Here is an 18,737-nt window from a genome sequence, read left to right on the forward strand (position 1 = left end):
GCATTAAAGGGTCATAAAGTCACAAAGTGTAGACACAATGTGCTTAAGCTAATAACGCACAATTCTAATCTTTTGTGTATTTATTGAAAACAGCAATTAAACATTCACAGTGCATTCATATTTAATAAATGGTTGAACCTCCTTTGACAGAAACAACCTGAAACCAGCTCTCCAAGTAGCTGCTGATCAGACCTGATATTCTTACGATGTCTGATGTGAACATTTCTCTTCAGTTCATTACACAGCATCTGTACTGGGTTAAGGTCTGGGCTCTGACTGAACCACTCTTCAAGGTGGGTTTTTCTTTGTCTGAAGTCCTTCTGTAGTAGATTTACTTTGATGGTCATTGTCCTGTAGCATCACCAGCTTCTCCTGAGCTTCAGCAGCCGCAGCCCTAACCCTAACCCTAACCCTGCAAGAGACCTTGATAAACTTGGGAATTCATTTTCCCCACAATGATATTGAGCTGTCCAGGCCCAGAGGAAACAAAGCCCCAAATCAAATGCTCCCTTCACTCTACTTCACCTTTGGGAAGATGTTTTCATGATGGTATACAGTGACATTTTTATACTCAGTTCTGCTTGTTCTTCCCAAACAATTCAACCTTATAGTTTCATCATTCCACAAAACATCTTCCCAGTATAAAGCTGCTCTTTGACAAACTTCAGGGATGTATGTGATGTCCTGTCATGGACACCATGCTCCGTGATGTATGTGTGGTAGACTGATGAACAGAGTTAACCAGCTCCAGTGATTCCTTTAAGCCTTATGCTGTAACTCTGAGCTTCCCTGTTACTGAGTGTTTGCGTTGTGTGCGGGAGTCAACTTAGCTGAACAATCACTTCTCGGAAGACTAGCCACAGAACTAAATCATCTCCATTCATAGAGTGTGTCTGACTGTGGACCGATGAAGATCTAAACTCTGAGATGACAGTAACACTTTCAGCTTCATGCAAATCAAGAATTATTTAATCTAATTCCACTGAGATGTTTCTTGCAAGACATGGTTCACATCAGATGTTTCTTGTGAATAAGAAGAAACTCAGTCAAAGAGTCTCTAACCCAAACCTCCAGTCTTGTTTCATTGACTGGAGTCCAGGTTTGAAAACTCCTGCCTCCAATTAGCTTTTGTTGATGCCATTAGCCGAGTGGTTCACACACTATTTTCAGCCTACACTGTGAGTGTTTGAATATTTTCAATATGGACAAGAACAATACAATGATTTGTGTGTCATTAGTTAAAATAGATTGTTCATTCATTAGCTATACCGCTTATCTAAAACATTCACACTCACATTCACACCAGGCAATTATAAGTCACCAGTTAACATAAAATAGATGATGTTCGTTCATAATTGTGCCTTAGATGAAGATCTGATCGTATTTTAAGACACATTTATACATAAACTCAGATCATTGAGGGTTCACTGACTGTTTCTTGTCACTGTACAACATACGCACCAACATGGACAGGGACACATTATGTTACAGTATCAGGATATAATTAGCCTGTTCATTTGACTACAACTTTGATGGTAACAAAAAAATACATGATGTGAACATTAAAGTGCATTTCAATAAATCCAGACACAATAAATCACAGAGCATACCGCGTTTGAGAAGTGACAGTTTTCCACTGAAATTAATCACGGCCTCAATCACCACAATGAAACACATATTTATTTTTTATCTTCAGTCCCTATATTCCAACCCTTTAAGCCCATTTAACACTCATCTGGAGGTGTGGTAACTTGTTGCACTACATACATGCAGACACCAGGGGGCGGCAGCACAAAGGAGGACAGCCTGTGCCCTGAAGCAAACACAGTTCTCTGTAGTTTCTGTAGCTCTTGAAGGCCCACCCAGACACACAAGGTACTGCTTTCATACAGGAAATCTAATTAAATAAGAAACATGTTCCAGTAAACGTCCCCACTGTTGCTCAGTGTAGGTCCACATTAGCCCTTCATTTCAGGAAGTTGTAACAGGTTCATTTGTCATTTCACTGCAGTTGTGATCATTCGTGCTTGTGAAGATGCATTCAAGGCCTCTCCAGCGATTAAGTCCCAGGATTATAAACATGACTGGACGTCTGGTAAATAGTCTGGAGGTGTATGTGCATATGATGTGCATATTTTGAAATATAAAGAGAAGGAGCTGAACAATGAACCCAAATAAAAACAAATGCAGTTAAACGTGTACAAGATTTTCATGAAGTTGAAATGTTGAAATCCACAGATTGTGTTTAGCACCAAGTTTAGTTTCAGCACAATTATACGAAGACAAGATTTGTTAGTCTTGATACAGCAACCCAAACCTAGGGCACAAAAAAACAAAACCCCCAAAAAACAAAAAACAGTGTCTAGAACACATGCAAGACAAAAGTGATCTGAAAACAACCAATTATGTACCACAAGTTTTGGTTCGAGCCCTTCGTGTGTGTGAACACGCAAGCCATAGTTACACCAGTGTTTAGGAGGAAAAGGATCATATGTGGCTTTTGGCCCAGGGGGGTTGCTGTAGTCAAGTTAGGATAGTCCTTTCATATGTGCAGAAAGTGATGTAATAACTGCTCAAAAACTGTTTGGCGGTCCTCTCACAAAGGCTGAATCTCAAAACTCTCATCTCAATTCATCATTATTATTATTCTTATTATTCTTCTTCTTATTATTATTATTATTATTATTATTATTATTATTATTATTATTATTATTATTATTAAGCTCTCTGTTAAGCTCTCTGTTTTATTTTTACTACAGAAGACAAAATGAAAAAATTGAGACAGGATTTCAGATTCAGCCCACCAGTCTGGGTGTTTTATCACTGGTTCAACACCGAGGGAATCGCCAGAGGTAGGTAGAGCTTCTGTGTCTTTTCTCTGCCTCCCCACAGCTCAGCCTTTGTTGATGGTGTTGTATGACGGCTGTGATCCCGGCTCCAGGGGCTTACTGGCAGCTTTTTCTGTCAGGTGAGGGGGCGTTTGGTCTTCGTGGTTGGTCTCTACGATGGGCTCCCTGTCCTCGTCCTGATCGGTCTCCTCGCAGCGCGGCAGCTGCAGGAAGGTGGTCAGGCCGTGCAGGTCGGCCATTTTGTGGAAGGTGCGCAGCAAGAGGTACATCATCATCAGACCCACAAACAGGTAGACTGGAGGGAGAGAGAGAGAGAAAGAGAGAGGTCATGGGAGGTCATTTATTCAAGAAAGTAATGATCTGAAACTGATTTTTCACTATTTCTCAAATAGTGGATGAATCAGAACGTTTAGATAAAAACACAAGGAATGATTCTCCTTAAATGGAGTAAAACTGCACCTCTATCCCATAACTGTGACTGGAGGATGTAATGGCGCACCTCAGCTAAAGCATTCAACTTCTGCCTCAACCAGAAACTTTTATAAGATGTGGCAATCTTTGCTCCATTTTCAAAAATGGCCAAATGCCCATTAATGAGTGTGATTTTTTTCCCCTTTAACACTCTTTGTATGGGATGACTGGAGCTGGTAATGTTGGAAAATTCAATAAAAAGTATTGGAATAAAAAGTTCAAGGACCTGGTGACCTGTGAATTAGAAAAGATGGATGTTTCTGGGCTTTAAGAAGATTCTTTTGAAACTTTGAAGAAGGATGCAGTCTAATAACAAATAAACTGTCTTTCTACAGTTATAGTTTTGTTTTCTGGTGCATTATGTGCATTAGAGTCACGCAGCACTGCTGGCATGGCTGTAAAGACCAGCTGAAGCACTGGATGTGCTTACAGATAGAAGAGACTACGTTCCACTTGGTCATACTGGTGTGTCACTTGTTATGTAATGGCAAGGACGGGAAAGCCACTTAAATGGAGTGCAGATATAGTGCAGAGAAACTGTGACAAAGTTTAGTTTATTTAACCATATATGTGTTTTAGTCTATATTGGTCGTGATGCTGTAGCCACATGGAGCCACTGTTTCAGATTGACGTAGAAATGGAGTAAAAACTGTTCAGTTGGCTCAAAGCGGCACCCTGCTGGTCAGTTTTCAATGTTTCATCACAGAGAAAAGTCAAATCATTACATTACCACATCAAACTCTCACATAAATCTTTACAAATTCACTGTCAGTTGTTATTAGCAGTCTCCTCCATTCATGACTGCGTAAGACCGCAAAAATCTCAGAAAATGTGGCCAGTAAAGACCTGAGGAATTAATGTCAGAGTCTTGACATACGCTGGACTGTGGACAGAAAAAACTCTTTTAGTAAGTCCAGGACATCAGTGCCCTCTAGTTGGTGTCAAAGCTGAAAACAAAATCTGCACAAAATGTGTTATTGCTGCTCTGGTTCTCGTGTTTGCCTTAAAGCAATGCCATGTGGTTTTTCTTTCTCTGTCACATGTATGCACTGAACTGGCCCACAGTTCAGGAGTTCAGGCCCTGGACAATAGTCTCTCACTGTACAAGTAGGCCACCTCTTCACGAAAATCAGTGTAGGATTACAGAGGCCTCAGCTCCAGAACTATACTGTTATTGTGGGAAGTTTCCAGTGAATGGTGAAGGAGAAATCCTGAGTGTACAGGACAGCCCCTGATGGCTACATATAACAGCACCGAGCAGCTTTGGTCCTACATGCTCTTATATCTACTGGTTTAAGGAGCCAAGTTCATTTTTATTTAATTCAATCTAACTGGAATTAGATTTAAAAGATCAGATAACTCTGAAATCACTACTTATATCACCATTAAATATTTACAGTACTTGAATCAAACAGTTTGAACCTGTTGACTTTAATCTTAAATGTTGGACTGCTTTTATTTTTCCAGCTGAGAATCTCATGGGAAACCCTTCATGGTGAAAAACACAAGACAAAAAAAACAGACTTTGACCGTCCAAACACCAAACTAACATCCCAAAATATTTGCTCTTCAGCAAGTCACTAGAAACGCTGTGCTGTCACGGAAAAGCCTTGTAACAGTTTGGGTGTTTTTCTTACTTGAACTTTGCATCGATCAATAGTATGTTGAGAGAGTCCATCTATCCATCTATCCATCTATCTATCTAACAAAATAATGGCTGGTAGAAATTGTGTGAAAATGTTAAAATTGGTACAGACCAAAATACAGCCAGTGAAGGATGATCCCTCCAATGTGGACATTTTAGGAAAATGTACATTTCTGGAATAAATGGCATCTATTGTTTCGGGCAGCCATTAATACTACTGTGGGGTTAATTCTCCAGCTATCTCAGGAACACTGACAGAAAAACAGGAGGAAATCCTGCTGATTATGATGGATTTTAGAAGTTGGCCTTCATTTTCATTTACCACCACAGTGGGGTTTTTGTGTTGCTATTTCCAACCAATTTACTTATGGTCAGTTTCAGCACACAGCACTTCAGCTGGGGAAACAACACTGGTTTCCAGTGACGTCACATCATCTGTGGCTGTGAGAACAACAGGCTACAATCTCCAGTCGCTCACTAATCCTCCTCTGAACCTGCGGGGACGGTTTGGGTTAATCTGACTCGACCTACATCGTTATTATATAATACAGCCTGCGGGACGGGAAAACAACACAGCTGCTCCATCTGAACTGCTGGGCCTCCTTCCAAACTGAAGTCAAGCCATTAGAAGAGGACGGGACACACAGGAAAAAACACAGCGACTGGCAGCAACGCCTACTCGCCCACCAACTCCGACCATCACGTCAAACATGAAATCCTTCTAATATGAGTCAATAGGGGGAATAAAGTGTATACTGGCCAAAACAAACATTGTCATGTCCTAAACCTAATGATACTCAAGTTTCATCATCAATAGCTGTTTGATTTATTTAACAATAAAAAAAGCATTTTAGTGTTGAATTTGTTGTTAGTCAAAATCGTTGCCGAGGGGAAACAACATTCACTAATTTTCTTTCAGTCCTGAACACAGCAGAGCACATTCATTTGTCAGATATTCACCGCAGAGCTGCTTTTAGACAAAAACATCATTCCAACCCTGATTCAATTACAGAGAAAACACCCAGACAAACACAGAACAACAGCAGCACGGCTATGAACACAACCCTCCGACATGTGACAGCGACGTCTTGATCTAAAAAAGAACAAAGAACCACTGGGTAAGAAACACATATCTGCTTAACACCTAATACACCTCTAATAAATGATATTGTCCCGTCCATCCTGTCAGTTTGCATGTCTGAAGGAGCCTTGCAGGTGCAATGTTATTACATTGCTCCTAAAAACAATAATACTGCATTTTCAATAAGTGAACTTTAAATGTGCCAACACTTTACCAGATATCACTTTGCATTTCTAGATCTGGCTTTGCAGTGGGCCTGAAATGACATGAACTGACATCATGAATCACTGAGTGAAAGAGATGACAGATGACTCACAAGATGTTGCTGCCAGAATCATGATAAAATAAAGCTTCTAATCTGGATAATAATTGAGATATTTCCTTGCCTTGCCACCAGCATGACTAATGCCTATTGAACAAAAAAGCCCCTGGGGATATTTGCTCTCTAATTTAAGCCACTGTCAGACTCCCACACATTGAACCTAATATTACAGTCAGGGGGCTGTTGCTTGGACTCAAAGTTTTCAAGCTCAAAATCCCTGATTGCTTCTCAGATAATTTCACTTCTGTTTCATGTAATTCTCTGCAAACTCAGATCAACTTATAATGAGCTACACAGAAAACTGAATTTCAATTTCAAGAGTGTTAACAGATGAAGTCAGAGAGCGGTTTCCTTTATGAGGAACCAAGAAAGTAGAAGCAGCGCAAGGTGCTACTTCTCACGTCGGAGGTGAAAATGAAAGAGGCATGCTTGGCTGCAAAGGTCAGATTCTCCCCATACAGCAGCAAGACAACACAATCGTCCCAGAAAAACACAATCCTTTTCTGTTATATGCTCTCAAGATTACTTTCAAAACAACAACAATAAAAAAATCCTCCTCTTTTCTTCTCCGGAATAAAGAAGATACAGGGACATATGAAGCTGTGACCGTCTGTCACCCTATGGCTCTGTGCCTCTGCACAATGTCAGGTCAGACTCATCTACAGCTCTGCAGGCAGGTAGTAGCTCCTTGTGACTGCTCACTTTCATTGGGATTTTTAGTTACATTCTTGCAGAGAAATAACAATAACAGGGTGGAAATGTGCAGATATTAGGATGCCTCTGTGTGCGCTGAATATTTAAAGGATGTTTGGATGTTTCAGAGACTTGCTGCACTTGTGGGAACATTTATAATAATGAAGATTCATGGGATCCCATTCATATTTATAAACTATTTGAATAAATAAGATTCCTCCAAGATGAAGTGTAGGCTATTTCTGCAGTGCCATTATTTATTCAAACAAATTTGTTTCCATCAAGTCTCCATATATATTTTTTCTTGGTTCATAAGTTTGGTCTGGTTTAAAATCACGTTAGCTCTCGGGTGTTTGTTTAGCTGTGGATTTAAACCTCTTTACTTAAAACGTTCCCTGTGGAGTTTCATTGTAGATCAACAAAAGTTATGTTTACATTCAGTGTTAACAGGTGAAAGGAGGCTTCAGGCCCTCCACTAACAGAGACCGGTGCTCTCAGAGTAGCACAGTACGACGGTAGGCTTCGACATTTCACAATTAATATTCATGTCACTGATTTCAGAATTTATATTCTGAAATGTCAATGTGGAATGGTCCATGTAGGCCAGATCAAACACCCTCTTAAATCACAGACTGCCGAACACAGTGCTGCTATTTGGAACCAGTAACCAATAACCAGACACTAAGCAGAAGCTATGCATGGATCTCCTGCATCAAATTCTGGTTTCATAGAAAGAATTTCTCCTTCTCAGAAAGGAGGAGATGGTCAATAAACTATTGAGGAAAGAAGCTTTCTGGACGTAAACACTAAACACAGCTGACCCACATGGACTCAATGAAGAACTGAGCTGATATCTTTAATCTATGTCCCAATAATCATCACACAGCATTGTTTCTTTTATGATGATTTTATCATATCACTGTTGAGTCTGGTTATGAATATTGAGATGTCGCGTGTCACACTGTAGGACCTTCCTTCTTCAATGAGTGCTGTCATGTCACTCCTTTTAACCAATGAGAGACTGTTCTCTACCTGGAGGAGGTTACTCAATTTTTATTCAAATCTTTGTTTTACTCTGAAGAAGACGCAGTACGTATCCAAATGTTTGCACCTGATCATTAAAGTGCTAAAGTGAATCGTGTGCTCCAGTATTTCATCTGGGTTCAGTCGTTCTGAAGTGGCCCATTGAACTATTTACATTCTATTTACATTAATTCACTTCCTTGCCCACAAAATACTTGCAAAAGCTCATTTTAAAATCATGGATTGTTTACTCTCATGTTTACTTTCTTAGTGCCTTGGTATGATACCGCCACCTGCAGAACGGTGGAATAATGTGGCACCATTGGCAGAACTGTTTATCAAGTTTGCCTAGGTTCCTGACCATGTGCACAAGGCAAAAAAAAAAAAAAAAAAAAAAAAGCAGGGACTCATAACAAAGTCCTCCACAGCACACCTGCAGGTCAAAAAGTCCATGTGGCATCTTTAAAGTAAACAGGTTGGGATGAAACCCTAACCCAGCAACAGAGCAAGACTGACAGCTAAGTTTACTGACCTAACCCAGAAGTTTTTGCTCTGTATAGTGATAAGTGCGTACTAAGTGAATCACAACTGGGGAGCCAGTGAAAGTGAGTAATGTTAAACCTGGTGCTTGTATTTTTCAACATGTTTATGATAAATTTCAAGTGTGAGTGAGACTCTGCACTAATTGAACTACATGAACTAACACTGCATTTAAAGCTAGCTCAGCAAAGAGTTAATGATACCAACATCACTGTGTCATGGACCATGATGACAACACCTTCTTGTTAAACATATACCTTCAATGACCAAGCCTTAAAAGACGAAGTGAGTGAGCCTGGTGCTGTGACTGCAGACACATTCAGACTTCAATCAGAAGCAAATGTGACAAGAGAAAGACATAAAAGAAACAAAAGTGAAGCAGAAAATCAGTGTTTTGCTTTAACAATTACACAACATGTGTGTTAGGAAAAAAATGGCTGCAGTTTTTGCAAATATATGTAAAGGTCCCACATAATAAGTTTCCTGGTGTTTTATTTGAAAGTTTTAAGCACCAAAAACAACTTCAGTGTAGTTTTACATCTCCTCTCTCAGGCCTCTCTCCGGAGCTCTAGCAACAACAGGTTGGTGAGCTGACAGTTTTCTGAGTGATCCAATAAAAATATCGCAGTTCAGGTAAACACTCAGAGAAACCAAATCCTGCAAGGTTGGAAGGTGGGCCCTGGTGGGCGGGGCTTGGGGCATGGCTGAGAGCCCTGACTATTTTGTCATCACAAAGTTATGACCCTGACGGTTATTTTAAAGGGCCCCTATTATGCTTTTCTGAGTTTTCCCTTACTTATTGCGTGTTATATAGGTTGTGGTGCATGGAAATGGTCTCCAGAGTCACAACGCTCAAAGTTTAAACCAAAGCGAGTAACTCCGTCAGGGTAAAAACCCAATTTTCACCTTTGTATGAATGTCTCTTGGTGCCGCCCACCAGAAAGTTGGACCCAGCATGCAAGCTTGGCACGCCCCCACACAAGACACAGCACATAACTACTTATAATGAAGAGTTTTGTTTAGTTTTGTAGTCATGCCGAAAAGACAGTGTTCTCAATTGCATGCAGAAATCTGCCTATTTTTTTCTTTTTTTTTTTTTACACAGTTCCTTCAACTGCTCCAACATTATAGCGTGAGGCCACACTTCAAGGAGGACTGCTTCAGAAACCACGCACAGTTAGACGCTTCATTTTCACAATGGTTATTTCTGTAGTTCACATTTGATGTGGCTGAACGGGGGACTCAGCCTCACAGCCTACAGTCTGCATAGTTATTGTGGATCTGTGATGTTTACAACCTGATCACATAAGTAAGAAGCAACAAAACCAAATCCTTTAGTCCGGAAGTGCCCATACATAAAAAAATCAACAAGGTTTCTCATAAAAGTATTCCAAGTTATGAATATTGTCATCCGAAGTCTTTGCAGACTGTCCTTCACAGCACTCTCAATATTTCTGCCTCTTTCTGCCGCCCGGCTGCGGGACAGCGGGTACACTTGTTTTCCTGCTCCAGTCCAGCTTGTGAAGTTGGATCGGGTCTGATGTACTGGTTCAGGATCAGACTCTGGCTCAAACTGATAAGGTAGAACCGAAGCCGCCACAACCGTTTGTTTACACAAGACATGCGGAACGTGTCTTTGCTGATAAGCTGACCAATCAGAGCACACTGGGCTCTGATTGGCTTCAGATGGGTGAGGGGGGCCTTAAAGAGCCCTGAGCTCTAACAGAGTGCGTCAGACAGAGGGTGAATAGGGTACAGTATACAATGTATAGAAGAAGAAAAATAATGTCTTTTCAGAACATTAAAGCATGTAAATTTATTTTAGTCAACACCAAGAATGAAATGATGAACACTAAAAATGGCCGTAATAGGTCCTCTTTAAAAATACGGGCTGAATATGAACAATATGGGAACTTTAAAGTGCATAAAAGGACACAGAAGATATTATCCAATTCATCTCTTAATCCTGCCAGTTCCAGTGAAATTCAGTGTGAAAAGGACAAATACGACTTTAAAATGTTGATGTTCTGGGCTTTAGTCTGATGTTACTGTACAGATTAAATCTGGCTACACCAGGTTGGGTGACTGAACAAATTAATTTCTGATATACAAGGGACATAAAAACAACTGCACTCACCCATGACAGAGACCTGGTACAGCTGCCTGTACTTCTGCCCAGGCTGTGTCCCTGGAACAAAATCCCCTAGTCCAATAGTGCACAGTGAGATGAAAGAGAAGTAGATCCCGTCCAAGAAGGACCAGGACACCTCCACAGCGCTGAACACCGCCGCCGGAGCCACAAAGAAGCACAGCACCACCAGCGTCAGCAGCAACAGGAAGTGCACAACGGTGGCCGGCCGAGGCTCCATGCCTGTACGCTGCAGGAGGCCGACTGGAGCAAGGACCAGAGGGTACATGAGCCTCTGGACGCAGGCGGTGAGCACCAGCATGGTGAAGGGGACTCCTATCAGGGCGTAGACGATGGAGAAGGCCTTCCCAGTGTCAGACAGAGGAGTGGTGTGGCCATAACCTGGAGGAGGAGCAGGGACGCAGCAGAGGAAAAGGGGAGACACAATAGAAAAGACAATTGTGTGAATGTTAAAATCGTCTTCGATTTCCTCCCTTTCTGTGTACATTTATAATTATTAAAACTCTGAACTGCTTCAAGCAACCAAAAATGTTTTTTAGGAAATCTTTTATTCCAACTGCCACTTGCATTTTAAACTAAAAGAACTGAGCTACAAATCTTGCTAAACACCGTTTTTTGTTATGTTTTAAAGGAGCTATTTGTAAGTTGTGCTATTGCTACATAGCTAACATTAGTATTAACAGCTGTTTAATTACCAGTCTAGAAGAAATTATGTGAGTTCAGCATCAACAGTCATTCCTTTACTCACCAAGAGCTGTCTCCACTGGGGGAGAGCAACCCTCTTGTTACTTCTATTTCTATCACTTCTTTTCTTCTACTGAAGTTAGCATGCTAACCAGGTAGCCACGGCCCGGTCGGACCATCTCATCATTTTCCATTACAGAGTCACTGAAGCGTTCACTCTGCACTGACAAAGTATTTTCTGCTCAGAGGACGTAGCCCATTATAACCTCTTGTCTTGTAAATGCAACAATGGTTGAAGCTCTTGCTAAGACTGGTAAGTAAACAGCTGTTAATGCTAATGCTGGGTATGTAGCAATAGCTAAACTTACAAATAGCTCCTTTAAGTATGTCATTTGTATTTTTGTACAAATGTACTAGAGTTCATTTTCTTTGTTATTTGCCTCAGTGAGACTTTAGGTGAAACATTTCCACAAAAAGTTTAAACAATTCATAGTTTAATCACAAAAAAAAAAAAACACTCAGCTTGATCATGAGAACATAGACTAATGTGACAGAGTCAGCAGTGGTCCAAGTAAAGCTACTGTACCTGTCAGACAAGATAACAGCTGCAACTAATTGGCTCCTGAAGTTGGACTGGAGCCAATTTTTCAGTTAACAAAAAAAACAGCAGCTGTGGGCAACAAGAGGAAACTAATGCTGGGAGGAAGAAAATAAAACCCAGGCTCACAGCACAAATTCTTCACTGAGTGTCTGTCAAACCTGCCTACAGGGAGGAATCGTCCACCAGGCAGCAGTGAAACTACTGCAACTGATGCACCTGAAATGAGCCTTTTGACTGGGCCAGATCTCAGCTCTGCCTCCTCCGTCACATTATGGAGAAGTGATTTACAGAAACAACGCATCATAAAAAATATAAATGAAAACAATACAGCACATACAAACAAGCACAATCCTCTCAAAACACATAAAACTGCCACAGTGACTCCGTTAGACACGCAATCTTTGGACTGAATGTCAAGCTAACAATGTTCCTGTGAAATAAAAAAACACCACAGGGCAACTTTAATTCACAATGAAAATATTTATACAGTTTTCCACCATTAGCAAGCATTGATGGAGTATGAGACAATGGGCCCCCGGGGCATGTGTCTTCTTTTGTGGTCGTTTTGTGTCTCTTTGCAGTCATAGGATTGACATTTTCCATTTGCCCTCTGACCCCTAAGTAATCGATTCATGTTAGACAGTAACTAAGGGTGGAGGGAACCTGAATGCAACAGGAGACGTTCGACATCCAGTGACTCTGCCTTCAACTAATCCAAAGTGACAACATCAATTACCCATTATTATTCTTCATTAAATCCAGTCAGAGTCACAAGCTGCTGTACCACATCAGCAGCCATTTAGTTTCAGTGTGCACTGACGAGACAATAAACCATCAGTTTGGAAATGTCCCTCCCACCTCTCATCAGCTGCCCCAGGTCCAAAGTGTTCACAGTCACACTGACAAACATTACAAAGAACAAAGGTTGTGTGTTTCCTTCCATCCTGGGTCTTATTCTCAAAGTTCTGGACACCATTCCTCCTGGTCATAGTAGTATTTTAGTCCCCAGATGTAACTGCTGAGATCAACACAGGTAAACAGGGAGGGAACATGAGCGATCAGGTTGAAGAAAAAAAAAAAAAAAAAGTTTTATTGAACAAATGAAAATGTTAAAAAATGACTTCCAATCTGTCCACTGTAAACTTCCATAATCTGATTTTGCATTTCTGGTTTCACCTGCAGATAAAAGGTTTAGATAACAAACTGGTGGTTTATTTACAACCTGCGTAAATACCAGACACTTGTTCTTTCTCTGGTTGACCTGGACTGAGAACCTTCAGGAAAAAACACCATTGATGGGTCGAAACTCTCCTCGACCTGAAACATCAGCTAAACATATTAAAACATTTAAGGAAGTGTCCTGTAAGAAAACACTTAGTGTATTGTGAAAGAAGTTCATGCATCACATAGAGCAAACAAACATCTCCTGAACACAAAGGTCACTTCTGTTCTGCTTCATGCATGAATTTGCATTTCTTCAGTGGCCATGTGAGTGTCTGGATGGCAGCCTGTGAATGTGACCGTTTTCAGAGCAGCTTGCATCTTAAACACCCCGGGAGCTTCACTGTGTGTTGTTACTGTGATGATGCTGAACCCTGTTAGTTGTGATACTGTCCAAGTCCAGTCACAAACTCAAGTCAAAAACTGAAGCAAATTGCAAGTCATGTTAAGAGGGAACTTACAAGTACATGAAAGAAGATTGGGGGGGGAGGGATTAAAATATTTGCCTGAACTTTTTTAATAGATATGATTACTGCGTCTTAAGAAACTAATTTGCTCCATGCTTTGATTTTTCTAGGAGTGGAGGCATGGACATGGACAATAATTAAAATGATAAGTTAAGACAAAAGGCAAATCATCATTCTTACACTTGATTTTTCTTTCCACTCTACCAGACAAATTAGCATCCAAAACAAGAGACTCTTTATTCATTCAAATTATTGCCATAAAAGTAAAAACTACAAATAAAGCATGGATTTCAAACACAACCATAAGAAAAAAGAAAATTGAAATGTTTTTTTTGTGTTTTCTCAGAAGTTTAGTGACTTCCTGTGTTGCTTGTTTTTCTAGACAAAGCTACGTTTTAATTGTTTTTTTCTTGGAACCGAGGTTGATTCTGTGGCGGATATCACTTTAACTTTAATCAAAGTTGTGAGATGAAATGAGAAATTAAAAAAAAAATATTGTCTGTCTTCTTTCCTGAGGAGCCGCTGCGGTTTATGTTTCAAGCATGCTGCACTGGTACGTGCCCCCTGCATCACTCTGTCTGCCTCAACATCCTGTTTCAACAGCAAACACAACAAGTTCAGGACGCAGGGAACATCTTACTGTGACTGGCTACGTTTGAAGAAGATGATTGCAGCCACAGATGCATTTTTTTTGTCATAACTTCAACTGAATAACTCGACTAGCTGGTAATTTTTGTAAGGAGAATGTGAATTAGCACTGAACCACCGACTGCTCTGAGGCTGTACTGTTATTTCACTGGGCGGCTCCTACAATTTAACGTGTGTAATTAAATGTGAAGCAGGATGTTGTTGTAGGACGTTGCATATGCACAGCAGCTTTCTCAGGACGTTTAAAACACACAAGGGGTTATGTTGCTGATTAGGTATGGATAAGTATTTGGATAAATAAACTTATACAATGTAAGAAAAGTCCTTTGGTCAATTAAGTCATAACATTTACCACAAAACAGACAGAAACACACACTTCTTTGTTGAAACCACCCCCCTCCAAAAAAAACCAACTCTTCATCTTATGACACATCTTATGCCACTGACCTTCAGGCCTTTGATGCAACAACTGCAGACACAGTGATTGCCTCTGGCCAGGCCGTGCTTCCCGAGTTGTCAAGATATCAAACCTTTTTTTGTGTGTGTTTATGTTTGGTTATTGATTTTTCTTGATGTTCTTATTATCACTATTATTATTATTATTTAGCCATTTTCCTTTTTTCGTAATTTCTTCTCATTGCCTGCTTGTGGATGGAGCTGGGAGGGCTCTCGATATCCGTTGCATACGTTTCATCCCTCCTGTTCGGTCTAATTTTGTGTTGTATTTGGTTTTGTTACCTCCTTATTCATACAATAAATAATTGATCACAAAAAAAGATATTGAACCACTCTGGTTGAAATCTCATCTAATATCAATAACAGGTCACATGCTAGTATTGCACTTTAATTAAAGCTCAGGGGCTTGAGATAAACAGATTTTTAAATTAATGTTCAAACTCAGAGTCGCAGAGGTTGAGATATCCTGGTGTTAATTCTGGATCCTACATATCCCATAATGCATCTTGATAATGTCTTTTATTAGACTCTGTCTGACATCTCTCAAACTCCATTCCTGTTCATGATGCAAGATTCCTTTTAGAAATTTGAAGTCTCCAAACCCAATCCCACATAATCCTGGTGATGATTTTTTCAGATTGAAGAAAGCTCCAGTAGAAGAAGAAGAAAAAGAAGAAGATACTGTACAACTGTTTTTACAGGCTGAGTAGTGCTCCTCATGATGAGTAAACCTTAAATAAGCTCAATTAAAACTAACTGATACAGCCAATTAAAAAATAATGCTGTGTAAATATTTCACATTGCACCAGAATATCGTACATTCAACAGTATAACCAATGAGTATTGCACACCAATGCAGCATTTAACGGCTGAGACTTAAAATCTTAAATGGAAGATGGAACAATTAGTGTTTCAGTGTAAACCTTAAACAGTCAGTCAGAAGGTAAGAGCTCATATTCAGAGTGGATGACGTAGAAGCACCATCAGGACTTCAACTGAAGAGGATGGTGTTCTTGCCTCCCAATGACCTTCATGGTGGTCTACATAATATGAATGATGACAGGTTACTGCACCATGCCTGTAAAACTGTCCCTGATTGAGTGATGCTTCGGTGCGACCTTGTACAGAGTCATTTCTTCTCAGGTCTAATGACAAACTAACAGCACCTTCGTCCACTTGCGAAAATGCTGTGGGTAAAATGTGCTTCAAGAGTGCGGATGTGCAGGTGAGTGAACAGTTCAGGGACACCCCAACATCACTACTGAGCATCATGTGGACCTGTGATGTTCTCTGTGAACTCCGCTCTCACCCTTTCCTTCCTCTAACATCCAGGTCAGGTTCCTACAGTCTACACAGATCAATCTGCATAAAACATAACAGAAACAGACCCTGCAATATTCTGGTAATTCACAGTAAATTCATAAATCTGTAATTCATCCCCTTTTCTCTACTCTCATCAACAAACCTTGTCTCATAATTTCACAATAAGAGCCCCTGAACCTCCTGGATATTTACTCTGACAAAGAGAATCAATTCATATATATATATATATATATACACATACACTTCTCATCCTTCCATATTCATAAAGTCTCAAGAAAATGAACCGGAAATGACCTTTCCCCCGAATCACTTTGCATTGATGAAACGTACTTTCCCCCCTGGCTGTATCGGTTTGTTTCTGACCTGTCTTAAGTTGAAAGTTGCACAGCTGCAACTTGTCTGTAACATCCATGACACGTGGCAAAATAACACCATAAAATTATCATCAATATTTGACTCATGATGTGTTTTTATCGTCAATCAAAGCCAAAAAATAAAGTCCCTGCATCAGACTGGAGGTGTTTGTTTGTTCAGTTTTGTTCAGTTTGTGGCGTTAAATCCCTGATAGAGGATAATACTGTGACATTTTACTGTGACGAGACTTGAAGTTACTTCTTAGGTATCATGCGGGTAAGTTTGGTGTTTTACGTCATGCGTAAAAACGACTTTTCTCTCTAAAGACTTTCTTTGTACTTTGGTCTGAACTCACCGACAGTGGTGACCAGAGTGTTGGCGAAGAACATGGAGGATGCCAGGTCCCAGTTGGAAGTGGCGGAGGAGTTTCTGAGGACGGAGACGCCGTACTTGTTCGCCGTCAAAACCTTGACCAGAAACTTTTCGAGGGACGCGGCGTTGACGCAGCTCTGGCCCAGAAACTCCTGCTTCAGGGCTTCCATGTCATGTCGCAGCTTGTCCTCCACCGGCCGCTCGATGCTGGAGAAAACCAGCGCTCCGAACAGCAGGTAGATGATATAAAACAGTATGAAGCCTGTAAGCAGCAGCCACGACTTGCCTACAGAATGCATGTCTTGTTTTACTCGTGGATAAACATGAGTGAAGCTGCTGACCGGAGGTTCACTCTCTTGCCTCTGTGACTACTTTCTTTTCTTGTCTGTGTGGGAACTTTTTTAGGGGCTGTCCTAATTGAACTTGAACCCCTCCTTGTCACCGCATCCTCCTCCCACAGTAGAAGCAGGAGGGTGTGTTCAGCTGAGTCCTGTTGTGCATCCTGGTCCTGGATCCTGGAAAAGTCTCAAGGTGCGCTTATGGAGTTATCTCAAGACCCTTTCCTCCAAGACCACATGTATTTTTTTTTTTAAGTTTTGGAAAGGTTTGAGGGTGTTTTGAATACATACATGAAACATAATTCTTCAATAAATAAGATGTTTAACTGTTTTCCTCAAATTATGAGGTTTTTTGTTTGTCCAGGAAGAGACACTCTGACCTTGCTGTGAGGCCCATTAACAAAATTAGGTTAGTCAGTTAAATTAATCTTTGTTTATCTTTTTTTTTTTACCATTCTTTTATGTTTCAATTGATCAGTAAAACATTATATTTTTTAATTCACTTTCACCTGTCAGGTTCAGTCTAACAGAGTTGCAGATTTTAATTTGCTTTCATGTCTCATTTTGTATAGTATAGTAGGTGTAGTACTAAATATCATAACTGTAAACTGGCCAAAACAAACAAACAAAAAGTTTTGGTCACAAAAAACTGAAATATTATGTAAAGTTCATATAAAACAGGCCTTTTCAAGGATGAAGAAAGTGATTTCAGCTTCAGCAGTGGAAGTAAATGAAACCTTAAAATTCAATGCAAACAACTCCTGCTTTTGTTGATGACTTGCAATCCTTCTATCTATGCAAAGGAAGTGCCAGGAGAAACTGTTACTACACTCTGATGCATTAGCACAACGCTGTACGGTACAGCAGGAAGTAGCTCTATATGTTGCTGTCAGAATGGTGAGATAAAACAAACTCCTTTGACATGTAGTGTATTCTAGTTTTTTAAAGGTACTTTATTCATACTATGCATCTGTCCTCGTACTTCTGTCGCTGTGACATTGCAGTTTCTTTGCATGGGACCAGTAAAGTTGATGTTATCTTATTTGTGTGTGTGAGGAGTTGTTGAAGTGAAGTGTAAGTATGTGCGTGTGGCTGTATGCCGTAAAACTGTGTTTCAGTGATACTGCCTCTCTGGCGATTGCTCCCTGTAGGTTTTCTAGTGCATGTTTTCCGGCCCAATATCACTTCAGTTATTCATGTAATTGTTCAGTAGTGTTTGTATATGTTCACCACACTTTCTTCTGTCACTGAGCTTCAATCTGCCCTTAAAGAAGCCTGGTCTGGGTCCATGATGGCCTGAATGCTTATGCCACTGAAAAGTATTTTATTTAGTTATGGGTAGTTCCAGTACAAATATTTTTGTATGGGCCAGGCTTTCAAATCAGCTGTTAGAAGTTGGATTTCTGTTTATTTTGTGGGGTTTTCGACACAAAGATCACTGAACATGCTGTGGTTTTGCATCAGGATTTTGTGTCAGACTGTTTCTTGGATGGGAGAACA

At 40.3% G+C, this 18,737-nt stretch overlaps 1 protein-coding gene and 1 long non-coding RNA gene across 2 annotated transcripts; one reads left to right on the forward strand and one right to left on the reverse strand.

The window, feature by feature from the left end:
- Positions 1 to 62: 62 nt before the first annotated feature.
- On the reverse strand, positions 63 to 17,295 carry kcnk6 (potassium channel, subfamily K, member 6). The gene is made up of 3 exons (XM_023416092.2): positions 16,883 to 17,295; positions 10,762 to 11,154; positions 63 to 3,144 (listed from the first exon to the last, which is right to left on the reverse strand). The coding sequence occupies exons 1-3, from the start codon at positions 17,196 to 17,198 to the stop codon at positions 2,894 to 2,896; spliced, it is 960 nt and encodes a 319-aa protein (XP_023271860.1). The 5' UTR covers positions 17,199 to 17,295; the 3' UTR covers positions 63 to 2,893.
- On the forward strand, positions 16,996 to 17,577 carry LOC147818570 (uncharacterized). The gene is made up of 2 exons (XR_015437842.1): positions 16,996 to 17,135; positions 17,305 to 17,577. It is a non-coding gene; the product is annotated as an uncharacterized LOC147818570 (long non-coding RNA).
- Positions 17,578 to 18,737: the final 1,160 nt, after the last annotated feature.

Source organism: Seriola lalandi, unplaced genomic scaffold (genome assembly GCF_002814215.2).
Source record: "Seriola lalandi dorsalis isolate HSWRI2012SDOR001 ecotype SW California unplaced genomic scaffold, Sedor1 jcf7180002054560, whole genome shotgun sequence".
NCBI classification, from domain to species: domain Eukaryota; kingdom Metazoa; phylum Chordata; class Actinopteri; order Carangiformes; family Carangidae; genus Seriola; species Seriola lalandi.